At 35.4% G+C, this 25,933-nt stretch overlaps 1 protein-coding gene across 3 annotated transcripts in view; it reads right to left on the bottom strand.

The window, feature by feature from the left end:
- Positions 1-25,933, bottom strand: part of LOC150102778 (ecdysteroid-phosphate phosphatase-like) — a 393,004-nt gene that overhangs the window by 45,465 nt on the left and 321,606 nt on the right. For all 3 annotated transcript variants that reach the window (XM_090398941.1, XM_090398940.1, XM_090398942.1), the window contains one exon: positions 9,941-10,033. In XM_090398941.1, the coding sequence (XP_090255067.1) occupies positions 9,941-10,033 (93 nt within the window). The remainder of the gene's footprint in view (positions 1-9,940; positions 10,034-25,933) is intronic.

Genomic DNA, 25,933 nt, shown 5'->3' with positions numbered 1-25,933 from the left:
GTTTCTTTAGCTTACTGTGTGCAATGTAACTGAGCTTGTTCTTGTATATTTGTCTATACTCCAGATGATGATCTCAATATGAAGATATTAAGTCGGGAAATTAAAAAGAGTTATTTATAACACGGTTGTAAAGTCCATAATTTCTAAAATGAATGCTGATCACTGTGGAACACTAAAAGAAAGGTTTCGCAAGTACACTTGCATATATCTTATCAGGAATTTCAGGATTTGCCAGTGAATCTCCAAGGTTTAGTTCCTGTTCTCAAACTCATTCATTTTTTCTTCAATAATGTTTGTATATTTTAATATCAAGTTCACATCTGAGAGCTGCTCAACTTTTATTCACTTTAAAACTTTCTTACACAATATGAAATTCAATTTTATCCTACTCAAGGCTAAATGGTGATCATCTCCAATTTCAAATTCTTTATGACATCGTCAATGAGACTTTTCTTATTTCTTTTCTCCATGCGAATTTGTGCACATTTTTATGTTGGAACATTGTGTTAGTAATAACCAGTTCATGTCCTGAGCAGAAATTCAACAGGTATTTGCAATTATTATTAGCTTTGCTCTTTTCTCCAAATTTTCCCAAAATGTTTTTGTATGTCTGACAATCATTTCCTACTCTGCTATTTAGATCGCCAACAAGGACCAACTTTTCCTTTTTCATTGTGTCAGTTGCTTTCTCTAAAGCCTCAAAAAATTCCTCACTTCTATCTTAGTAGAACCTTCTGTGGGACCATAGGCACAAATAAGTCTCATTGTCCAGTTCCCCATTCTGATATTTGCCCACATCACTCTACTTGAGATCTATCTACAACTCTTCGTCTCACTACTCCACTAACCTTCATCATCTAACACCAACGGCATCTACTGCCGACTACCACCACCACTAGTACTTTCACAGATAAGCTCAAACATCCATGTCCACGGGAGGATTCGAATCTGTAGCCTTTTGGCTGGAGAGCGAATACGCTGAGCACTTGGCCGAGTTAAAAAAAATATCTTTTTAAAAGATATTTTAAAAGAAGTAAAAACAAAATCAATAGAAGAAAAACTAAGCAAATACAAACAAACTTGGATAGAACATATAAACAGAGTGACCAACATCCAATATCCTGAACAATCAATAAAATACAGACCAACTGCGAAGAGAAGGCCAGGCAGACATCAAAAGAGGATATTAGAATGAAGAACATGTTGAAAGTTTTTCCGCTTGATTATACTATAAATAAAAGGTTCCAAGAAATTATATTTTTGGTTTAATCCTTTCTTCAACTGCAAGCAAACAAAGTTTGCGTGTGAAGTAATTTCACGACTGAGTAATTTCATATATAGAGACTAATGACTTCACATCGCTTGCCTTAGTATCCCATCATGCAAAGCACATATCTTTATGGACATGTATAATACTATGTGTTATGGTAAGGGTCACTACCCAGACTGGTTGACCTTTATTGAGGTCTCATCAATGTAGAAGTCATATTTCCATATACAAATAGCCAAAAGGTGTCACACTTTAATCTTCATCATCTTCAAGAACTATCTAGTAGAAGTAATGTCTAAATGTATTTCAAGGGTCAGAAGGTTAAACAGGGTAGGTATGAAATGGATGAATGAAGAGATTAACCATGCGATGCAGAGAAAAAGGGCATTATGGAGGCAGCATAAGAGAAATGGTAATAACCAATTCCATAAGGATTACAAAGACCAAGAAAGGCAGGTGACTTGGTTGGTAAGGGTAGCGAAAGTGAGGTATGAGCAGCAGTTAGCTAATGAAGCCAAAAAGAATCCTAGGAAGTTCTTTCAATATGTAGCCAGCAAAAAAAAAAAAAAATGATTATAGAAGGATGTCACTGATTGGAGAAAATGTTATAAAAACAGCTGTTGTGGAAGATGTAGTACATAGTAGAGATACTTCATAATCAGTTCATAAATGTCTTTGAATCTTGTGAATGTGACTCCATGGAGAGATTGAGAGCAGTTGATAATGAGGAGGAGAGACTGACTGTAAGTGAGCAAGAAGTGTATGGGGAGTTGAGTTAATAAGGCTGTGGGACTTGATAATATACACCATGTATGCTAACAGAATGAGCCAGGGAGTTGACATCTGCCTTGACATATTTTTTTAATATGAGTCTTGCACTCGGTCAAGTTCCTAAGGAGTGGAAGGAGGGCAAGATTGTGTAGCTTCATAAGGGAGGTGATAGAACTGAAGCATCAAACTTTAGGCCTATCTGTGTGTCAGGTGTTGTAGTTAAGTTGTTGGAGAAGCTTGTGAGAAGTAGGATCCAGAATTGGGTTGACAACAATTGCATTATCTTTGATGCACAGCATGGATTTGCTAAAGGGAGGTCATGTTTTAGTAATCTACTTACTACAATAAGGTAACTGCTTCCTTGGAGAGAGGAGAGGGATACACAGTAATATACTTAGATTTTGCAAAAGCTTTTGATAGATTACCGCATGATAAGTTGATAATCAAACTAGACCAGATGGGTTTGAATATTAGAGTGATGCATTGGATCGGAGGCTGGCTATGTGAAGGTATCAGCAAGTTGTGTATGGGGGAGCAATATCCCGGAAAAGGAAAAGACACTAGTAGTGTACCTTAGAGATCTATTTTAGGACCATTACTGTTTAACTTGTATGTTAATGATATTCGCAAAGATTTTGATGGAAATGTTCAGTTGTTCAGCGGTCTGTGCAGTTAGCCTAGTGGCTATGCGGTTTGTTTGTAACCAAATACCTGGGGAAGGAGTGTCCTAGGTTTGATTCCTGTCGGTGACATGAGGAGCTGAAGGATCTTTCGCCATAGCTAAGTTTGCCGGTTTTGGGCATGGCAGTAGGGTTTTTCCCCAGTTTATCCTGGGGTTTTTCATCCCACAAAGCAGGCAAAACTGGCCTTGAGAACTCAACACTACAGACATAGGATACACCAGGGCATAGAGCTGACCACCTTATCCTGTGAACAGTTTGAGGTCTGATGATAAATAAAAACCCTCGACACCGCAAGGTAAAAGAGGACAAAAGGAAGATGAGATGTTCAGTTGTTTGCAGGTGATGAAAAGTTGGGACGAAGTATGAAGAGCAGAGAAGATGGTTATGGCCTTACAAGAAGACTTGAATAAACTGAGTAAGCGGGCATGGGAATAGGGATACAAGTTCAATGTTGCAAAATGTAAGGTTTTAAAATTTGGGAAACAAAGATGGGTTGCAAAATTTATGCTTTGTGGGGATATATTGTCAGAGGTGGAGGAAATAAGAGATCTTGGGGTGATAGTGGATAAGGATCTGAAATTTATTGAACACAATGCCAAAATTGTGAAGACAACACAAAGACTTCTGGGGTAGGGAGATTCTTGATCCATTGGCTTTGATTAGGCCACACAATAACTACTGTGCCAGATTTGGTCACCTGGTTTTCAACAGAATGAAGAGATGTTGGAAAGGGTCCAGAGGCAACTGACTAAGGTAGTTTCTGATCTCTGGAATGTCAAATTTAAGGAAAGATTGAGGAGATGGAATTTACACAGTCGAGTGGATAGGAGGAAGAGGAGAGTTTGATAGACACCTGCAAGTCAGTAAGGAGTTGTTATAGGATCAACGTTGGAGTTTTTCTACACAAAACAGTGGGAGATCAGGAGAGAACTAGGGGTCATCCCTGGAAACCATATAAGGAAGGTGTGAGAAGCAGGTTTTTGCATGCAGAGTTGTAAATGAGTATAATGCCTTGCCTGAGAGTGTTGTGGCTGCAGAGAATTTGAGTGTGTTTAAAGTGAGAAAGGACCACTGAGTTGAGTCTTTGACTCCATGGGATCTTGTGATAAAAATAATAATAATTAGTGTTTGGGGGTGCTTAAGTGTCAAAGCTGTATAACTGAGAGGAGACTTCCACATAGCCTTTAAAGGAATGCAGAGAACCTACCAGGGCTTCTGACCTAATGTCCAATCCTCACCTTCTCGTGGTGCACCCTGTTGGGTATCTACCTGGATACTAAATGAACGAGGATTTTGTGGCAATTTGGGATTTAGCCAACCAAATTGTATTCTTATTAGCCCCTAAACCAAATAGAAAATGATGGTACAACATGACAAAATTTCATGCAGGCTGGGGCGTCGTCCGGTTAAACAAGGCCCGCGTTATTTTCGCCAGGAAACCAGGGCGAACAGCGAAAAGTCAGCTACTGGAACAAATCTGAAAGCACACCCCAACTCAACATCACCAGAGTTAAAGATCAGTACTGTCAACATAAGAAGCCTGAATGGCGAGGAAATGAAGCTAGATGAGGAATTAGATAAGTATCGGATCAACATAATAGGGATGACTGAAGCAAAAAAGACAAAAACTGGTGAGATCTATCTGAGCAATTAATACAAGATGTTATATTCAGACAATGACAATAATGGAAAAGAAGGAGTAGCCACAGTATTCAATACAAAATACGAGGCTAATCTTCCTGAATGGCAGGCAGTCTCAAGTAGAGTGATGGTGAGATCTTTCTGAGCAATAAATACAAAATGTTATATTCAGGCAATGACAATCAAGGAAAAGAAGGAGTAGCCATAGTATTCAACACAAAATACGAGGCTAATCTTCTTGAATGGCAGTCAGTCTCAACTAGAGTAATGTGGGCAAATATGAGAATGGGGAACTGGACAATGAGACTTATTTGTGCCTATGGTCCCACAAAAGGTTCTACTAAGGTAGAAGTGGAGGAATTTTTTGACGCTTTAGATAAAGCAACTGACACAATGAAAAAGGAAAAGTTGGTTCTTGTTGGGGATCTAAATAGCAGAGTAGGAAATGATTCTGAGACATACAAAAATATTTTGGGAAAATTTGGAGAAAAGAGCAAAGCTAATAATAATGGCAAATATCTGTTGGATTTCTGCTCAGGACAGCGACTGGTTATTACTAACACCATGTTCCAACATAAAAATGTGCATAAATTCACATGGAGAGAAGAGGCTAGGAATAAGAAGAGTCTCATTGATTATATTATTGTTGATAGTGATGTTTTCTCCCTGGTGCAGGACACCAGAGTGTACAGAGAATTTGAAATTGGAAGTGATCACTATTTAGTCTTGAGCAGGATAAAATTGAATTTCATATTGAAAAGAATAACATGTAAGAAAGTTTTAAAGCGAATAAAAGTTGAGCAGCTCTCAGATGTGAACTGTAGACTAAAATACAGAAAGATTATTGAAAAGAAAATGAAAGAGTTTGAGAACAGGAATCAAACCTTGGAGATTCAGTGGCAAACTCTGAAGAAAACATTGATTGATTCTGCCAGAGAGGCATGCGGTGAGGTTGTGTGCAAGGATAAAAAAATCAGAACTCCCTGGTGGACACAGGAAGTTAAACAGGCAGTGAAGGAAAAGAAGAAAGCATATCAAAAGTTCCTGGCAAATAAGTCAGCTTTTACTCTTACAGAATACAGAAACAAATGTAAGAAAGCTAAACAGTGTGTAAAACTAGCTAAACAAAAGTCATGGGAGGACTTTGGCAAGAATATAGAAAATAAATATCAAGAAGGTGGCAAAATATTCTGGAGGTTGTTGAAGAAGCTTAGGAATGGAGGAAAGAGTGCTGTAAAAGGAGTTAGAGATGATAAATGTGACATGAAAACAGGAGAAAAAGATATCCTTCAAATATGGAGTAATTACTTTGAAAAACTGCTAAATGAAACAAGCAGTGATGACAGCATAGTGATAAAAAACACTGACCAGGCATGCAGTCAGGAATACATATCCATACTTGAAGTAGAAAAAGCCATCAAAGGCTTGAAATGTGGAAAGGCAGCAGGAGTAGATGATATTCGACCAGAAATGCAGAAGTATGGTGGTATAAAAGTCTTACAGTGGCTGCACTGCATAATTTAGAAAGCCTGGACAGAGGGACGAATTCCCGATGATTGGAGTAGAGCTCTCATAGTACCCATATATAAAAAGGGAAATAAAACTGAATGTGAGAATTACAGAGGTATTTCCCTACTGAGTGTTCCTGGCAAGATCTATGCAAGTATACTTGAGAAACGGTTGAGAAGAATTGTGGAAGGAAAGCTTGGTGAAGAACAAGCTGGATTCAGGCCAAATAGAGGCTGTCAGGATCAGATCTTCACTTTACGACAAATAGTCGAGAAAGCATGGGAATACAACAGAGATCTGTATTTAAGTTTTGTTGATTTGGAAAAGGCATATGACAAGGTGCCAAGAGAGAAGCTATTTAATACGCTGTAGTTATATGGTGTCGATGGGACATTATATCAAGCAATACTTAGTCTTTATTTGAGTTGTAAGTCAGCAGTTAGAATTGAAGGAAGTACAGGAAGATGGTTTAATGTTAAATCTGGTGTGAGACAAGGATGTACATTATCCCCTCTGTTATTCATTATCTGTATGGATCACATTATGAAGGAAAGTGGTATTAAACATGATATCAAAATCGGAGATATTAATATCAGCTCTTTGCTTTATGCGGATTATGTTATACTTCTAAATAAATCCGCTACAAGTCTGCAAGATTCTCTGACTAAATTGAATAGCTGTTGTAATAGATATGGTATGAAGGTCAGCAATAAAAAGACAAAAACAATGAAAATAGGCAGAATCATTGAAAATGTCAACTGTTTTGTGAATGGAGAACCCGTGGAACAAGTAGAACACTTCAGCTACTTAGGCATGATTTTTACTGAAGATGGTAAATTAAATATAAAAGTAGACAACAGAATCAGCAAAGCTGGTATTGTGGGAAGTCAATTGAATAAATTCATATGGAATAAGAGAGAAATTAGTCAGAACACTAAATTAGCTGTATACAAGACAGTCTTCAAACCAGTTTTAACTTATTTATCTGAGAGCTGGGTCAGAAGTAAAACACTTGACCAAAGACTAGAGACCGTAGATATGAGAGTCCTGAGAAAGATTAGAGGCGTGAACAGATGGCATCAATGGCAATATCATATTAAAAATGAGGATATTAGGAAAGAACTTGACATTGTCAGCATCCAGGAATGCGTTAGCAGAGCTAATCTCAGGTGGTATGGTCACTTAAATCGAATGGGAGAGAAAAGATTAGCAAAACAAGTGTTCTCTGCCAGGTTGGCAGGAAAACGACACAGAGGAAGACCAAGATATAGGTGGATTGACATGGTACAAAGTGCCTTAGACGATAGAAATATAAGATCTGATAATGTTGGAATCTTGACAAGTAACAGACTGATTTGGAGGAAAATTGTAGATAAGAAGTTAGTAATGATGTAAATTTTTCATGTAGTACTACCGTATCCTGTACACCCTTGGAGGGTACATGTCAGGAATTTGATGATGATGATTAGTGTTACTCAGACTAAGACCCTAAACAGGTGAGATAATACTAAATAACTATAAGATAATATAATATTCAGAGAAATGAAGAAATACTGCTAGTATTCAACACTAAATATAAACATCTTCAATAAGTCATTTCAAATAGTGATGTTGGTAAATTTCAAAAATTTTACTTGTTTGTTCCACAGAAGTTTATAGAAAGGAAGAAATTAATTTTCAAATGGCTAATGTAAATAAACAGCGTAAGAATGAGAGTTTCTGAAATGAAGGAATAGTGATGTATGGTGACTCGTTATTAAGAGGAGTGATAGATGTGAGTGTAACTAAATCGTACTTACCAGGTGCGAAATTTAAGGATGTAAGTGAGAGTATTAGAGTACAAAAACAGAGGGTGAAAGAATTAATAATTGTGGCGGGTACGAATGAATTGAAAGGTGATAAATTTTTTATGAGAGAGGACTTGAAAGTATTGTTAAAGGTAGCAAAAGAAAAGAGTGACAGAGTTAAAATGGTGAGTCTGTTGCCGCGGTATGACAGAGAGGAGTTTAGAAGGAGGGCCATAATCGCAAATGACATTATGCGCAGGTTATGCAGGTTATGGACGTGTGGAATGAGTTTGATGTGCGAAAGGACTTATACAAGATGGATGGCCTGCATTTGAATGGACTTTGTGTGCGGAGACTGGAAAAAGTGTTGCTGAATGAAGTGAAAATGGATGTGCAGAACCAGGGAAACTATAACTACCAAGGAGGGGGGGGGGATATGCAAACTGCAGTGAGACATTTGAGTGTAAAAATGTATATAATGTACCCGAGCCAGCATTAAGGACAAAAAACGGGAATGGGACATTTAGAATAACGCATCAAGATAGGGGTGGGAGAAAGGGATCACTGCATTTCATGTATACTAATGCCAGGAGTATTAGGAACAAGAAGGAAGAATTTTTGGCCTTAACTGGCTCTTCCTGGCCACAGGTTATTGGCATAAGTGAAACATGGCTGACAGAAGATGATATAGTTAGTGGGATAGAATGTGTAGGTTATAGTGTGTTTAGGAGGGACAGAGAGAATAAAATGGGGGGAGGGGTGTTACTGATGATAGCTGATGAACTGCAGCCAAGGAGAATTGAAGTTGTACTGCAGGATAGTGAAAGGAGCTCATTTGAGGCTATTTGGTGTGAGATCGAGACTGGCAGAATAAAATATACAGAGTGGAACAGTTCATTTGTTCGCTGATGCAAAGTTGGGTAGGGCAATAGTGAATGTAGAAGATGTCAAAGTCTTGCAGGATGACTTAGATAGATTGGAGTTCTGGGCTAAGGAGAATGGATGTCAATTTAATGTGACAAAATGTCAGGTTATGCATTTTGGGGTGAAAAGATTAGCAGCAGCATACCACATTGGTGGAACTGCTCCGAGAGATTGATGAGGCCAGGGACTTGGGAGTGTTGGTGGATAGCGAGATGAAGTTTAGGGGGCACATTGCAAAAGTAGCTAAATCAGCTCATCAACTCACTTGGTTGTTGAAAAATACCTTGACAACCAGAGACAAGCAAGTTATTGTACCTCTGTACTGAGACATGATAAGACCTCATCTCGACTACTGTGACCAGATTTGGTCACCTCGGTTACTTCTTGATAGGGAGGAGGTGGAGAGGATCCAGAGGCGAGTGACTAAGATGATAGCAGGTCTATGGAATGAACCATATGAGAACAGATTGAAGATTTGTGGGTTGCAGAAACTAGTTGATAGGCGGAAAAGGGAAGATATGATTGAGACATTCAAATTGCTAAAAGGATTCTATAGGATTAATTCAGAGGATATTTTTGAGATCAGGACTGGTGGTGGGAGAACTAGGGGATACCTATGGAAGCTGGGCAATAGTGTGGTTAGCAGGGGTGTTAGAGCTGGGTTCTTTACTTTTAGAGTGGTAAATGAGTGGAATAAGCTGCCAGAGTCTGTTGTGGGTGCTATGACAGTGAGCAAGTTCAAGGCAAGGTATGATATATACTGTGAGAATGTCGAATAGTTGTGTGGACATGATGCTTAGGGCCTCCCTCGATGAGTCTAAGGACTCCCTAGAGTAGCCCGAAATAATAATAATAATAATAATAACAAATCATTAATGAGCACAGCTGACAAAGAAAAAGAATAGTTCTGAGAGATCTAAATGAATACTAGACACACAGAAATGTTTTGGAAAAGATGGAGAAAAGGGCAAAACTAATAATAATGATAAGAATCTGCTAGATTTCTATTCCAACCACTGAATATTAAAACTATGTTCCAACATAAAGATGTGCATAAATTCACCTTGCAGGAGAGAGAGATCCAATTGATTATGCTATATTTTATAATTCTATACAGCATAATTTTCTATATAAGGTTATATATGGATTTAAATAGAGCACAATCACCACCACAAGAACATCAAAGTCAAATCTCAAGCAGCTTCATGATATATCTTAGTTATCAAATACTGATGAGATATGAAATATTCCAGATGACCAGAAACATTTCTTAATTTGCACACTATTGTCAACCCATCTGAATCTTTTTAAAATTATTTATAAATAAGTTTTGAATGCTTATTAAGAGTACTTGCCTTTCAAAATATTTGCACTAGTTTGAATGCACCTCAGAGATGGAGAAGAGAAAACATGAGAAAAAGTTACTCCACAGCTTCTCATTGCTTCACCTTTGAAAAGTAAAAATAAGAGAAAATTATCAGTATATGTTTTAAATAACTTTCTTGATTATTACTTAACAGCCACTTTAATATAATTTAGAATTCTATGCAATTCCCACTGTTTTTGACTCTACATACAAAGTCGATATTTGTTTAGGTATGCCATTATGAGCATGGCCACAGTTGGTCAATTGTTGGATTCTGAATGAAGAGAATTGGAAATTATTAATACTTCATTCAGAGTCCAACATAATCAGCCATTCCCTAAGCCATTGCTCATCAGACTAATAATCTCTTATTAATAGTATGCTTTTCATATGATTTCTTTCAAGTTATGTTTATTAATATTTATTTGTTCATTTATTATTTTGATATGAAGTACAGTTGTAAAAACTATGTATTAAATATCGATTGTATATTATGAGATTAATGTTACTGATACAGAGATAGAAATTGTGAATTATGCAATCCTTTTATGTTATTAGTAAAATGTAATGTATCCAAGACATTTTTCAAAATAAGACTTGATTGGTTGCTGTGAGAAATTAAGTTATTTTGAGCCAGCGCATGCCTTATCATGAGTTACTGTACAGTAATGCAAGAAGCCAGTTCAGTATCAACAAAACCAGTTAGAACCAGATTTTGACGGTTCTAACTGACATGAGTAGTACATAAAAAAAGAAGTGGCACAAGAAGAAAGGGAAGAGAAATAACCTGGGGATGAATGGGGTAGAATGGACTGGGAACCGCTCTGTATTTTGACTTATCTTTCTTCGAGCTCTTATGCTTTTAAAAATTCCTATCGCCTTGCAGAAGGATAGCGTTGGACAAAAGGATAATAAGAACGAGTAAGAAATATTGAAAGTTAGGCAATTAAGAGCAAGAAGATAAATTCTCCAGAGTTAACTAATCAGTTACTGAAACCCAGGATTCTATAATATTTGTGTGTTCACAAAGTGAAAGTATTCAAGAACCAAGGAGAATTTCTAGTATTCTCGATAATGAGGAAACTATACCGGTAAGGATATCTTTTCTATGCCTTGTGTGAGGTAGCAAAGCTTGTTTCTGGAGAACATGATATAGTTCATATTGCTGAAATTAACAGTTCAAGATTGAATGTGTGAGTGAAACATTTCCTTGTAAATGTAATATATGAAGTATCTCTGGATTAATAGTTCAAGATTGAATTTGTGATATATAGAAGCCTGTCACAAGAGAACGCAATGTAAATTTGAGACTGCATTTTCTGAGAACTATTCTATTAGATTGATAAACTTAAAGGATGCTAAATGAATGTCTGATGACTTGTGCTTTGCAATTGTTCTGAATAGTTAAACTGAATCAATATTCAAAGTACATTGAATGATAGCTTTGTTTAGAGGGAAATTGTGTTTGGAATCTTGGATAATAAGAAAAGTAGAATTTATATGCATAAATTCTAATTGTAAATGATATACTCAGCTGAGTAAATTACTAATGTCTTATTGAGAACTTATTCATTCTTAAATTGTATTATCCCTACTAGAAATTCCTGTTTTAATGTAAATTTATGTGTTAAAGCATTAAATATATTTTTTTAGTTGAATCTTGTGCTTGCCTGATTTCTTTCATTGCACCGCTCATTAAAATAGTTCGAATCTTAGCGGAAACCCTATATATATAATAAGGAGAATTTCGGCCTGAATTAAGTTGATAACAATATTGTGCTAGCTGATGGTTGATTTCACAACGTTGCTTATGCAAATTAGAACATAGAGTGGTGCAGTTAAAAATAAATTTTCTCTGTGTTCGAATGTGGAGTCAGTCAACAGCTAGAATATATATCGGAGTAGAACGGAGGATCCAACACAAAGAAATGCAACAATCATAAACTGCTTTTGTTCGACAGCCATGCCTTCTGGGCTCTAGCCAAAGCTATCTGGGGTAATCTCTGCCCAACACTACTCCCACCACTACCGCCAGGTGGTACAACTGTATCATAACCCACCAAAAAAAGCCAACCTCCTAGCTTCCTACTTCCCCAACTCTTGCATAGCTGATAAATGTAAATGCCCAGCAACCATTCCAAATGATACCACATTTAACCTTAAGCAAGAAGGAGATCAGAAAAATTTTGCTCAAATTGGATACCAAAAAACATCTCCTGACCCTGATGGCATTTCTCTAATTATTTTAAATCTCTGTGCTCCAGAGCTGACTCCCACTCTATGCTGCTTATTTACACTTTCTTATTCCACTGGTATTTAATTCTGCAGTCTGGAAATTACTCCATATACAACCTATATCTAAGAAGAGTGACAAACTTTACTTTCAATCGATCTAAAGTAATGGAAATATAAGATCAATCTAAAGTAATGGACAGTATAGTAACGAGGGTATGAAGCGCCTGTGGCAAGTGTCTAACTTGCACCCCTAACCCAAAAATGACAAAAATTTGAAAAATTTAAATGTAACAAGTTAAATTTTACTAAATGCAGTATGTTAAATACTTACTATTAACCCCATCAAAACGAGTTACAGTGAGTTGCAGAATTTGTGTATAAAGCAGCGTATTGCCAAAATTTAAAAATACAATATAAAATAGCAGACCTTTATATCTATTTATTTATTTTTATTTTTTAGATTTTTTATGTTTTGTGCCCAAAACCTAGTTGCGTCCATGCAGGTGCCTCTTTTGCCATACCCTCATTACGGCATTGGTAATGGACAGAACCATCAACATCCAACTTCTAAGCCATCTTGAGGAGTCTCATCTAATAAAAAACTAGCAGTATGGATTCCATCACTGCCAATCAACAGGGGATCTACTAACTTATCTCACTCATCTCTGAACAAACATCATGGAAAGGTTTGGCAAATTTCATGTGGTTGCCCTTGATATGTTCATATTTCCAAATGCTAAATGTCCCCCAACCATTCCAAACAACACGAAGGCTGATGCTAGAAAGAGATCAGAAAAAAATTGTCATAACTGTATACCAGAAAGTCTCCTGGCCCTGATGGCATTCCTCTGATTGTTTTAAATGCTTGTGTACCAGAGTTAACTCTTACTCTATAGCACCTATTTGCATTTTCTTATTCCACTGGTATCTGTCCTGCAGTCTGAAAATTACCTCATATATAACCTATTCCTAAGAATGGTGACAAATCTTTTCCTTCAAACTACTATCCAATTTCTCTCACCTCAATCCTTTCTAAAGTAATGGAAAGAACCATCAACATCCAACTTCTATGCTACCTTGAAGACTAATCTAATAAATCACTGACACTATGGTTTCCATCACTGCTGATCAACATGGAATAAAGTAACCTACGTCACCCATCTCTAGATAAACACAATGGAAAGGTTTGGAGAATCTCAAGTGCTTGCCCCTGATATCTCCAAGGCTTTTTGAATGGGTTCGGCATGAAGTTCTATTGAGTAAACTCCAATCATGTTTTAAAGTGAGACCAAAAAATTTAATCTCCATTAAATTTTTTGGTCTCACTTCTGCAATTGGGTATGCAGCTTTCTGGCTGGATGCTCACTTTGAGTGATGGATGATTCCATATCTTCTAGCTATACAACTGCTGTTGGAATCTCAAAAGGCTCTGTTCTTTCACTCACTGTCTTCCTGCTATATATTATTATTATGTGACACCTCCAAGGAGTCCAAAGACTCATCGAAGGAGGGCTTACTCTACAACTCTCCATTTCCACCAACAAACTGCATCATCTACACCAATGCCATTTACTGCCCACCACCACCACTAGAGTATATATTTTTTTTAAAACATAGATTTAATGACTTAAAAAACAGAGAACTTATAAAGATTTTAATGAGAATAATACAACTAGTTTCGGCTTATAACAGCCTTCCGCAGGTATTCATAAAGGAAAAGAATAGTAATAAACATTGAAGTATCTAAAAACTGGAAATTACAGGTAAAAATTGCCACACATAATTGATACATAAAAAACGTATTTTTTCAAGTTGTTCTAACAGGCGTGCCATTGTTTATTGCAAGTGTGCATGCAGGCTCACGTGAACACCAAAATTAATTTTAAAACACCAATATTGAATAACTGCAGCATGGCTATCTGGGATGTTATAACTCAAATTGTTATTTAAGTGGACAGGGTTCAGCAGGATTTCCCTTGATTCTACAATTTTTCTCTCAAACTCATCATCACAGCGAAAAATATTTTCTGATCTATCCCAGCAAACAGAGTGGCTTTGTTGATCATCATTAGGATTATTTGGAAAAAGAACATGAATGGGTAACGCAGTTGCACGAGATCTTTTGAAAGAGATGTCTCTCTTATGCTCTTCTATACGTTGTTCAATAGATTTGTTAGTTTGTCCAAAATAAGGAATATCGCAATCGCACCATAATTTATATACACCTGGATATTTTAGGTTGCGATGAGTAGGCTTTGGATGGCTGATTAGAGAACGGATTTTAGGAAGTGTGGTGAAGAATGTCCTGATATTGTATTTTTTAAGGACTTCAGCTAATTTTTTAGAGACTGTGCTAATGTATGGAATGGAGATGCTACCTTTAAAATTAATAATTTCTGTTGTGCACTGCCTAGGAGGATCCAGAAGAAATTTCTTAATAGTTTTTTCAGAGTATCCATTTTGTTTAAAGATAAGAGTGAGTGATTTATTTCTTTTTGTAGTTCATCTGGTTCATTCAAGAGAGAGTGTGCTCTGTGTCCTAAGGTAGATATAGTTCCAAGTTGGTGGTGGAAAATGATGAGAAAGATTATGCAGATATCTATTGGTATGAGTAGGTTTTCTGTATATAGAGATTTTTAATCTTTCAGAGCATCGTGTAAGCATGACATCCAGGGAAGGTAAGGAGTTACTATTTTCTAGATCAGCAGTAAATTTTATATTTGGATGTTGGATGTTTAGATGAAGAAAATCTATGAGAGATGTGTGCCTGCGATTCCAAATAATGAAAATATCATCAACATATCGTTTCCAAACTTTTGGTTTAAATGAGAAGGAAGATATGGCTTTCGTTTCAAAATCTTCAAGGAAGATGTTAGCTAGAACTGGGAACAAAGGATTGCCCATTGCCAGGCCTTGTTTTTGTTCGTAAACAGAGTCCCGATATCTGAAGTAACCAGAATGAATGCAATGTTTTAATAAAACAAACATTTTTTTTTTTTTGGATAATTTGTCCTTTAGTAATGTAAGTACCTCGTCTGTAGGAACGTTAGAAAATAAAGATATAATGTCAAAACTTGCTAGAATGTCATTTTCATTGATTGTAATATCTTTTATATGAGAAACAATATATATATATATATATATATATATATATTATATTATATATGCAGTACACAACAGAAGCTATTAATTTTAAAGGTAGCATCTCCATTCCATACATTAGCACAGTCTCTAAAAAATTAGCTGAAGTCCTTAAAAAATACAATATCAGGACATTCTTCACCACACTTCCTAAAATCCATTCTCTAATCAGCCATCCAAAGCCTACTCATCACAACCTAAAATATCCAGGTGTGTATAAATTATGGTGCGATAGCATTATCCCTAATTTTGGACAAACTAACAAATCTATTGAACAACATATAGAAGAGCATAAGAGAGACATCTCTTACAAAAGATCTCATGCAACTGCATTATCCAGTCATGTTCTTTTTTCAAATAATCCTAATGATGATCAACAAAGCCACTCTATTTGCTGGGATAGATCAGAAAATATTTTTCACTGTGATGATGAGTTTGAGAGAAAATTGTAGAATCAAGGGAAATCCTGCTGAACCCTGTCCACTTAAACAACAATTTGAGTTATAACATCCCAGATAGCCATGCTGCAGTTATTCAATATTGGTGTTCATGTGAGCCGGCATGCACACTTGCAATAAACAATGGCATGCCTGTTAGAACAACTTGAAAAAATACGTTTTTTATGTATCAATTATGTGTGGCAATTTTTACCTGTAATTTCCAGTTTTTAGATACTTCAATGTTTATTACTATTCTTTTTCTTTTATGAATACCTGAGGAAGGCTGTTATAAGCCAAAACTAGTTGTATTATTCTCATTAAAATCTTTATAAGTTATCTCGGTTTTTTAAGTCATTAAATCTATGTTTTAAAATGTATCACAACAACCTAGTAAAAGCCTATGATCACACATATATATATATTGTGATTATTCATTTTTACTGGGTAGAAATTACTATAAATTATTTTAAATGACTGATACCAAGAGATAAAGAGATGATATAGTTTATTTAAAAAGATACTACTAGTTTCGTTGAATGGATCAACTTCTTCAGGTATCACAATCAAAGAAATATACAAAAAATAACAGAGCCCTAAAAATTGCATTAACAGTACTAGCTAGTCCAAAAAAGATTGAAAAAAGAAAGATTGAAACTTAGGGAGTTATTTATATTGGAAGAATCTAAGGCAATTTCTCTGGATTCAACAATCTTTCTTTCAAGTTCATCATAGCACACATGGATATTAGAAGTTTGTGTCCAGTCCACAATGTGTTGGCGGCCTTCATTTAACTTCATTTAACATGAGTTAACGAAGAAAAGAACGTGGCTAGAGAGAGAGTGCTGGCTCTAGTCCTGTTGTAGGAAACATCTCTACTGTGTTCTTCCAAACATAGAAGGATGGATTTAACAGTTTGGCCATAGTATGGCTTTCCACAATCACATAAGATCTTGTAGACTCCTGGAAACTGAGTTGGAAGATGTTTCTCTTTAGGTTTACTAAGTATGGATTGAAATTTTGGGAGCATAGTGAAGCAAGTTCTGAAGTTAAATTTCTTGAGAATTTTAACTAGTTTTGGTGAAAGAGAGCTGATGTAAGGCAAAGAAATAAAGGCTCTGGGAGAAGATGGATCTTCAAAAGCAGTTGAGTGAGGGAGAGAAACCATTATTGATAAAAGTCATTTTAAGAAAAAGGAGTTAATTTTCAATTTCTGTTTCTTCTGTTAGTAAAGATTTGGCCGGGTGTGCTAAGGTAGAAAAAATACCAAATTTTTGTGGAGGATAGTGATGGGAAGAAGCATGAAGGTATCTGTCAGTATGAGTAGGTTTTCTAAAAATTGAGATTTTAATACTTTCAGAACATCTGGTAAGCTTCAGATCTAGAAAGGGGAGGCAGTCATCGGATTCCAGTTCAAAGGTAAAAGAGATTTTTTCATGAAACTTGTTTAGGTGGTCCACTTATTTCTCAAAGAAGTCCAATTTTGAAACCCATTATGATAGGTTTCACGGTATAAAAGAACACAGATGGTTAAGCAAATAACTATTTATTAACTTAAAAGCTAATATTTCGCTGGTCTTATATCCAGCATCTTCAGTTAATAAATAGTTATTTGCTTAACCATCTGTGTTCTTTTATACCGTGAAACCTATCATAACATGTCTGACGAACACATAAGCCTATCCACGCGTAATTTTGAAACCCGTTTATCTCATTCTCTAGACAGTTCATCTTGGAACAATTTAAAAGAAATTAGCACTCTTAAAGCTAATAAAATTCAGAATTCTAATAAAATTAACCTAATCAGAAAATTTGGTTCTCTTAAATATATGCAAGACCACCAAACTTCTCATTTTGATTCTACCTTTTTGAAAAAAGTTATCGATAATTCTTCCCACCAACTGTCTTCGGCAGAAGAAAGTATACTTGCTAAAGGTGTTAATTTTGTCACTGCTCCTACCTCCATACCTAAAGTACAACTCTTAATGAAGATAGAAAAGGCAGCATCTTCATTACCAATCAAAGAAGCTAACCTTCTTTGTATAGAAGCCATTTTCACCATAAATCATGCTAGATCTCCTCCAGACAACATCTCTTACTCTGAAAGAGCAGCTATTAAGTCTTTAAAAAATAATAATGACATCGTGATTCTACCTGCTGACAAAGGGAATGCGACTGTCATCTTAGACAAGTCTGATTACCATAATAAAATTTTGGAACTTTTAAACAGTGATACTCTGAACTTAACAGTGATCCTACAATTGAATTACACAATAGAACTAATAATTTATTAAAAACCACCTTGGAGTTACCAAGAAACATCTGTCTTTCACTTAGTTCACTTCATCCTTTAATCCCTCGATTATATGGTCTCCCCAAGATACACCAGGCAAACGTCCCACTCAGACCAATAGTTGAAGGGATACACTCACCTACCTACAACCTTTCTAAGTACCGTGCAACTTTTTTAAGAAAGCTTTCTGGAATTTCCTCTTCTCATATTAAAAACTCTGCTGACTTTGTATCGAAAATCAAGAACATCAAACTTAAAAAAAACAGATTTAATGGCTAGTTTCGATATTGTCTCTCTCTTCACAAATGTCCCTGCTCAAGAAGTCTTCAATCTTCTTAAGAACAAATTATCCAAAAAACTCTTTGCTTTACTCTCCCACTGCATAAAGTCAGGATACTTCAAACATGACAATAAGATCTACTTACAAAACTCAGGTCTAGCCATGGGCAGCCCACTCTCTTTGATTCTCGGAGGATAAATTTCTTAACAATTTTGAAGAAAAAGCTATTAACTCTTTCCCCTTTAAACCAAAACTTTGGATCGTTATATAGACAATAGATTCCTCATCTGGGAAGATGGTGTCAACAACCTGAATTTATTTTTGGACCACCTAAACAAGTTTTATGAAAAAATCTCTTTTACCTTCGAACTGGAATCCGATGACTTCTCCCCTTTCTAGATCCGAAGCTTACCAGATGTTCTGAAAGTATTAAAATCTCATGTTGTAATAGGTTTCACAGTATGATAAGAACACAGATGGTTAAGAAAATAACTATTTATTAACTTAAAAGTTAATATTTCACTGGTATTATATCCAGCATCTTCAGAGCACACAACACAAAGTTTGTTACAAATGCAAGACAACCACAATCCCGTGGTTGGCTTTCTAGTGGGGCTTTCTAGAAGCCAATGACTGCCTGCCCATCTTGGACACACTGATCACACGTCTTCCAGAAGGTTCCTTATAATTTTCGGTTTATAGAAAACCCACACATATAGGGAGATACTTACACAAATAATCACACCATCACCCTTCTCAACAATATGGTATCTTAAAAACACTAACCCATAGAGCTAGAGCAATCTGTTCCAATGACATTGCTCTCACTGCTGAACTTTCTCACCTACGTCAAACCTTCTTAATCAATGGTTATAATCCCCATAAAATAGATAACATACTAAATGCTACCCATAAATCCCCTCTATCTACCACAGAAGACTACAACAAAACCATCCCATACATTAAAGGTCTGAAAAGATATCTAGGGTGCTTAACAAACACCAACTACGCACAGTATTTAAACCTTATATAAAATTAGCAACTCTCATCCGTTCACCTAAGGACAAATGCACTCCTTTATCACATCCAGGTGTCTATGAAGTGCCCTGTTCTTGCCATCAAGCCTACTACGGACAGACAGGAAGAAATGTGGACATCCGCCTCAGTGAACACAAAAAATATATCCGACACTTTCCCTATGGTAAGTCGGGTCTGGCAGACCATGCTTTGGATACCCCTGCACACAGGATCAATTGGAAAGAAACAAAAGTAATGCACAGAAGCTTCTACAAGTCAGAGAGGTTGTTCCTGGAATCAACAGAAGCCTTGAAACATACCCCAAACCTTAACAAGTATGGCTGTATAAATCTACCAAAGATTTGGGAGACAGTCATCCTAAGACCAAATTAATATTTATTACTTTTATTTTTTAATTTATATTTTTTCAAACTTTCTAAGACTATCATTTGGACTACTATTTCAAAACTTGAATTTTTTTTTTTTTTTTTTTTTACCTAGATGGCACCGTATTAGGACTTTAGTCTTGTGTTGCACGCTGCAATCACTTATACTAGCCCCACTGTTACACCGGATTGTGGTCGTCTTGCATTTGCTACAAACTTTGTGTTGTGTGCTCTGAAGATGCTGGATATAATACCAGCGAAATATTAGCTTTTAAGTTAATAAATGGTTATTTTCTTAACCATCTGTGTTCTTATCATACCATGAAACCTATTACAACATGTCTGATGAACACATAAGCCTATCCACACGAATTAAAATCTCAATTTTTAGAAAACCTACTCATACTGACAGATACCTTCATGCTTATTCCCATCACTACCCTCCGCAAAAGTTTGGTATTATTTCTACCTTAGTGCACCGAACCAAATCTTTACTAACAGAAGAAACAGAAATTGAAAATGAACTCCTCCTCCTTAAAAATACTTTTATCAATAATGGTTTCTCTCCTAATAAGATTGAAAAATTTCTTTCTCTCCATCACTCAACTGCTTCTGAAGATCCCTCTTCCCCCAGAATCTTTATTTATTTGCCTTATATCAGCTCTCTTTCACCAAAACTAGTTAAAATTCTCAAGAAATTTAACTTCAGAACTTGCTTCACTATGCTCCCAAAACTTCGCTCCATACTTAGTAAACCTAAAGAGAAACATCTTCCAACTCAGTTTCCAGGAGACTACAAGATCTTATGTGATTGTAGAAAGCCATACTATGGCCAAACTGTTAAATCCATCCTTCTACATTTGGAAGAACACAGTAGAGATATTTCCTACAACAGGACTAGAGCCAGCACTCTCTCTAGCCATGCTCTTTTCCCCGTTAACTCAGATGAAGGCCGCCAACACATTATGGACTGGATACAAACTTCTAATATCCGTGTGTGCTATGATGAACTTGAGGAAAGATTGTTGAATCCAGAGAAATTGCCTTAGATTCTTCCAATATAAATAACTCCCTAAGTTTCAATCTTTCTGATGCACACACTGCCTCTGTTCAATACTGGCGCACCCATGACAGCACGTAGTCAACTTTTATTTGTAACTCAAGCTCGCATTACTTTTTTTTTGGACTAGCTAGTACTGTTAATGCAATTTTCAAGTCTTTGCTATTTTTTGTATATTTCTTTGATTGTGATACCTGAAGAAGTTGATCCATTCAACGAAACTAGTAAACTAGTAGTATCTTTTTAAATAAACCATGTCATCTCTTTATCTCTCGGTATCAGTCATTTAAAATAATTTATATTATATATATATAATATAACATTTGTTGAAGTCTTCAAGGATAGCCAATCATAAAGTTATGATGGTCCTTATAAGTCTGCAAGTTCTCTTAGAGAACATGCTGATTTTTTGAGGGGGAGGGGAAGGTATGAAAACTGAATTACATGTTACTTATTATGTAGAAGTTGCTAAACTGAAGTCACGAGAAGAATTTGGATAATATATAGTATATTAATAGGTAAATGTCATAAATGTTGAGAATTTCTGGACGCTGTTGAAATAAAGCTTAAAAATGGAAGAAAGTGTTATATATATAAGAAGTCAGATGATAAACACAACATTAAAACTCAATATATTATGAATGTTTGGAGTAATTATTTTGAAATATTATTAAATGAGATTATCAGTGACAGAGCATTGGTTGAAAATGTTCAACCTTGAAATGCAATCAGGGGTACATATCAATACTTGAGGTGCAAAAAGGGGTTCAGGATCCAATTTTTACTTGAAGAGAAATAGTTGACAAATCGTGGGTATATAACATAGGTATATAAATGATAGATATATCTAAGGATTAGTCTTTAAGTTTGTAGATCTGGAAAAACGCTTTCAAGTTTCATGCAAAGAAAAGCCGGACGGACTGTCAGGGAAAAGACCACAACCCAGGAAACGGTAAACGAAATTGGAAAAAGGAACACATAATGAAGATTGCAACATGGAATATGAGAAGCATTGCACACAAAGAAGAAGAACTTGATAAACAACTAAACCAAGCTAACATAAAGATATGTATAGTAACAGAAACAAAGAAAAAACAAAAAGGTACAAAAGAAACAAACAACTATATACAAATCTACAGTGGGGTAAAAAAGGAAGAAAGAGCAAAAGCAGGTATAATGATTATGGTACATAAATCCCTAAAGAACAATATTGTATATTACAACTATTTGAATGAAAGACTAATAGAAATTAGACTCAAGACATTAAGAGGCCACATAACAATAATTGGTGCATATGCACCAGAAGAGGGAAAAGAAGAAGACAGTAATATATTTTATAAAGAATTACAGAAAGCCATAGATAAAACAAATAAAACTGACTATTTACTGCTAGCAGGAGATTTAAATGTCAGAATAGGAAACAAAAAATACAAAACAAACATAGGTAAATTTGGCGAAGATACATGTAATCAAAATGGTCGCAGATTACGCGATTTTGTCATTTACAATAATATGAGAATAATGAATTCAATGTTTAAACACAAGGAAATACATAAATATACTTGGTCAGCCAGAGGATACAAATCAGTAATTGACTACGTTATCACAAATTTTAAATTAGCGGAATTAATTTTAGACATAAGAGCATATCGAGGCTTTGAATTAAACTCTGATCATTATATGGTATCAGCAAAAATTCGTTTTAAACCAAAGTGGCTAAAAACACATAGAATTGAAAATTCTTACCAGCCGAGCTACAAAATTTCTTCATTACAGGATCCTCAAGTTAGACTACAATATCAAAAATGCACAAACTTAAAAACAGAAACCACACATGAATCAAGTGACATAGAAGATGAATGGGAAAATTTGAAACAAATTCTCACAAAAGCAGCAACAGAAACCTTAGGAATAAAGCACAAATGGATTAGAAAAAGAGGACTACGAGACTGGAACAAAGAAATAGAAAATATAATAAAAACCAAAAAGGACAGTTACCAGAAATGGCTAAATTCCAAAACAATAGAAGCAGAAATAGAGTATAAAAGAAATAGTGCAATTGCAAAACGAGAAGTAAGGAAAAAACATAGAGAAAGATGGAACAATTTCGTAACAGAACTAGAAAAGGATTTATTTAAGCCACAACCCAAAAACTATAAAGTAATAAAATACATGAATAAAGAAATAAAAGAAAAGATAAAAATACAAACAATAGATTTAGAAACATGGGTGACCTATTTCCAAAATCTCTGGACAGATGAGAACAATGAATTAAAATTCTATAAGACAAAGAATGACCTAATAGAAAATATCACAATGTTAGAACTGAAAAATATAATAAAGAAGATGAAAAATAGGAAAACGCCAGGAGAAGACAATATAAATATAGAACTATACAAAAATGCAGGTGAAAAATTTAATGAAAGACTTTTGAAATTTTTTAATATGGTTTGGATGTCCGGAAAAACCCCTAACTCTTGGAAAAAAGCACTGGTCATCCCAATCTATAAAAAAGGAAATAAAGACAATTGCAATAATTATAGGAGAATTAGCCTGCTGAATACAGGATATAAAATATATGCAGGAATATTAAAAGAGAAACTAAGCAGCATTGTAGAAAACAAATTACTAGAAGAACAAAATGGCTTCCGAAAAGGCCGATCCTGCATAGATCCAATTTTTACTTTAAAATTATTAATAGAAAAGAGAAGAGAATTTCAAAAAGAAACACATGTGGCGTTTATTGATTATGAAAAAGCGTTTGACAAAATTAGTCGACAAAAATTGTTTAAAATATTAACCAATTTAAACATACCAAACCAACTTTTACAATCTATTCAAGAAATATATACAGGAAATAAAATAGCAGTTAAATTAGAACACACCTCGGAATGGAAAGATATATCAAGAGGAGTACGGCAAGGATGTACCCTCTCACCTCTGCTTTTCAATATATATATATAAATGAAATATTAACAATCTGGAAACAGCATAACCCATTTGGTATACAAATGACCCTGCAAATGAAGATAGATACACTACTATTTGCAGATGATCAAATAGTATTAGCTACATCAGAAGATGACTTACAAAGATCATTAAAATCATTAAATGATAACTCAAAGCAATATAATATGACAATATCCAAAGAAAAAACAAAAATAATGGCATTCAAAGGAGAAAACCCAATAAGAAGTAAAATAGTGATAGATAATAAAATACTAGAACAAGTAAACACTTTCAGATACTTGGGATGTGATCTATCATACGACACTAAAATATCAAACTTTGTCAAAGTAAATGGCATAATAAATAGTATATTTAAGCCATCCCTGGTACAAAAACACACTAGAATCAGACTATATAATGTCTTGTCAAAACCAACTCTACTATACGGAAGCGAAACATGGACCATGAAAAGGAAAGATGAAAAACGAATTCAAACAGCAGAAATGAAGTTCCTCAGAAAAACAGCTGGGACCACAAAACAAATGAAGAAATCTTACAATCCCTAAAAATCAAACCAATTAATTACTACATAAGACAGTATAAACAAAAATGGCTAGAACATTTAAATTGAATGGACAACAGCAGACTACCAAAAATAGTATACAGATACAAAATAAGTGGGAAAAGAAGAATCGGAAGACCAAGAAAGAGATGGCATGAGACCGGAACAGGCCTCATGGCCTATATTCCATGATAGGCAGAAGAAGAAGAAGAGAAGGAAAAACGCATATGACCAGGTACCAAGAGAAAAGGCTGTTCAAAATACTACAGTTATATCCGTAAATAGAATGTTGAATTATGGAGCAATACATAGTCTCTATATAAGTTGTAAATTAGCAGTTAGAATTCAAGAAGGTTCAGGAAGATTTATGAAAGAAAAGAATGAATTTGGCCATAGCACTAAACTAACAGTGGACCAGACAGTGATCATATGAATTTTATCTTATGGATCTCAGAGTTGGGTTAGAGACTAAACAGTTGGAGACTAATGATATGATAGTTCTAAGAAAGATTAGGAGAGCAAACAATGGCATCAGTAGGAGAAAATTAAAACTGAAGAAATTACAAAGAAACTTGACATTGTTAGCATTCAAGAATGCATCAGTAGTACCTATTTCAAGTGGTATGATAATTGAAACTGAATGGGAAAGGAAAAGTCAGCAGCAAAATGTGTTGGATGGTATAAAAACTACAGGGAATCAAAATCTAGGGTTGAAGCAGTTAAAAGGATGAATAGCATGGTAGATATAATATATATATATATATATTATGTTGACGCTTCCTATCTTAATTTTCACGGCATATGAAGTTTTTACATTACATGTCATTTCAATGGTTGCTCTGGCTTCCAGATAAGAGGAGGTCTCACTTAACTGGTAAGATATGCTAATCATATTGTGCTTTCATATTTGGGTGGCTTAAGCCAATATAGAATACAACCTAGTTAAGTGCTGAACTAATAAACCATCCCTGTTCATTCAGTATTTAGGTGAATACCTTCTAATGGATGGCACCATAGGAGGATGGGTGTGAAATTGTGAAAAAAAGAAAAAAACATTTCTTACAAGCAATGTGGAAATCTCCTCCCAGTTATTTAAAGTGACCCCCCCCCCAAAAAAAACTAGAAACACAATAAAGACATATTTACACTAAAATACTAATAACACAGCAATGAAGATTAACATATAGCTAAAGGTTTTGCAGTTTCCTGGATCCAGAATGTTGTACCATCATTGGTACAACATGACAAAATTTCATGCCTGCTGGGGCGTCGCCCGGTTAAACAAGGCTCCCGTTGTTTTCACCAGGGAACCAGGGTGAACAGCGAAAAGTCAGCTACTGGAACAAATCTGAAAACAAACCCCAACTCAACATCACCAGAGTTAAAGATCGGTACTATCAACGTAAGAAGCCTGAATGGCAAAGAAATGGAGCTAGCTGAGGAATTAGATAAGTACCAGATCGACATAATAGGGGTGACTGAAACAAAAAAGACCAAAACTGGTGAGATCTTTCTGAGCAATAAATACAAAATGTTATATTCAGGCAATGACAATCAAGGAAAAGAAGGAGTAGCCATAGTATTCAACACAAAATACGAGGCTAATCTTCTTGAATGGCAGT

The sequence above is a fragment of the Typopeltis vanoorti genome, chromosome 10, assembly GCF_054136105.1.
Source record: "Typopeltis vanoorti isolate ZY-2024b chromosome 10, IOZ_Tvanoo_1.0, whole genome shotgun sequence".
In the NCBI taxonomy this organism is placed as follows: Eukaryota; Metazoa; Arthropoda; class Arachnida; order Uropygi; family Thelyphonidae; genus Typopeltis; species Typopeltis vanoorti.
This window is presented reverse-complemented; position numbering and strand designations above follow the sequence as displayed.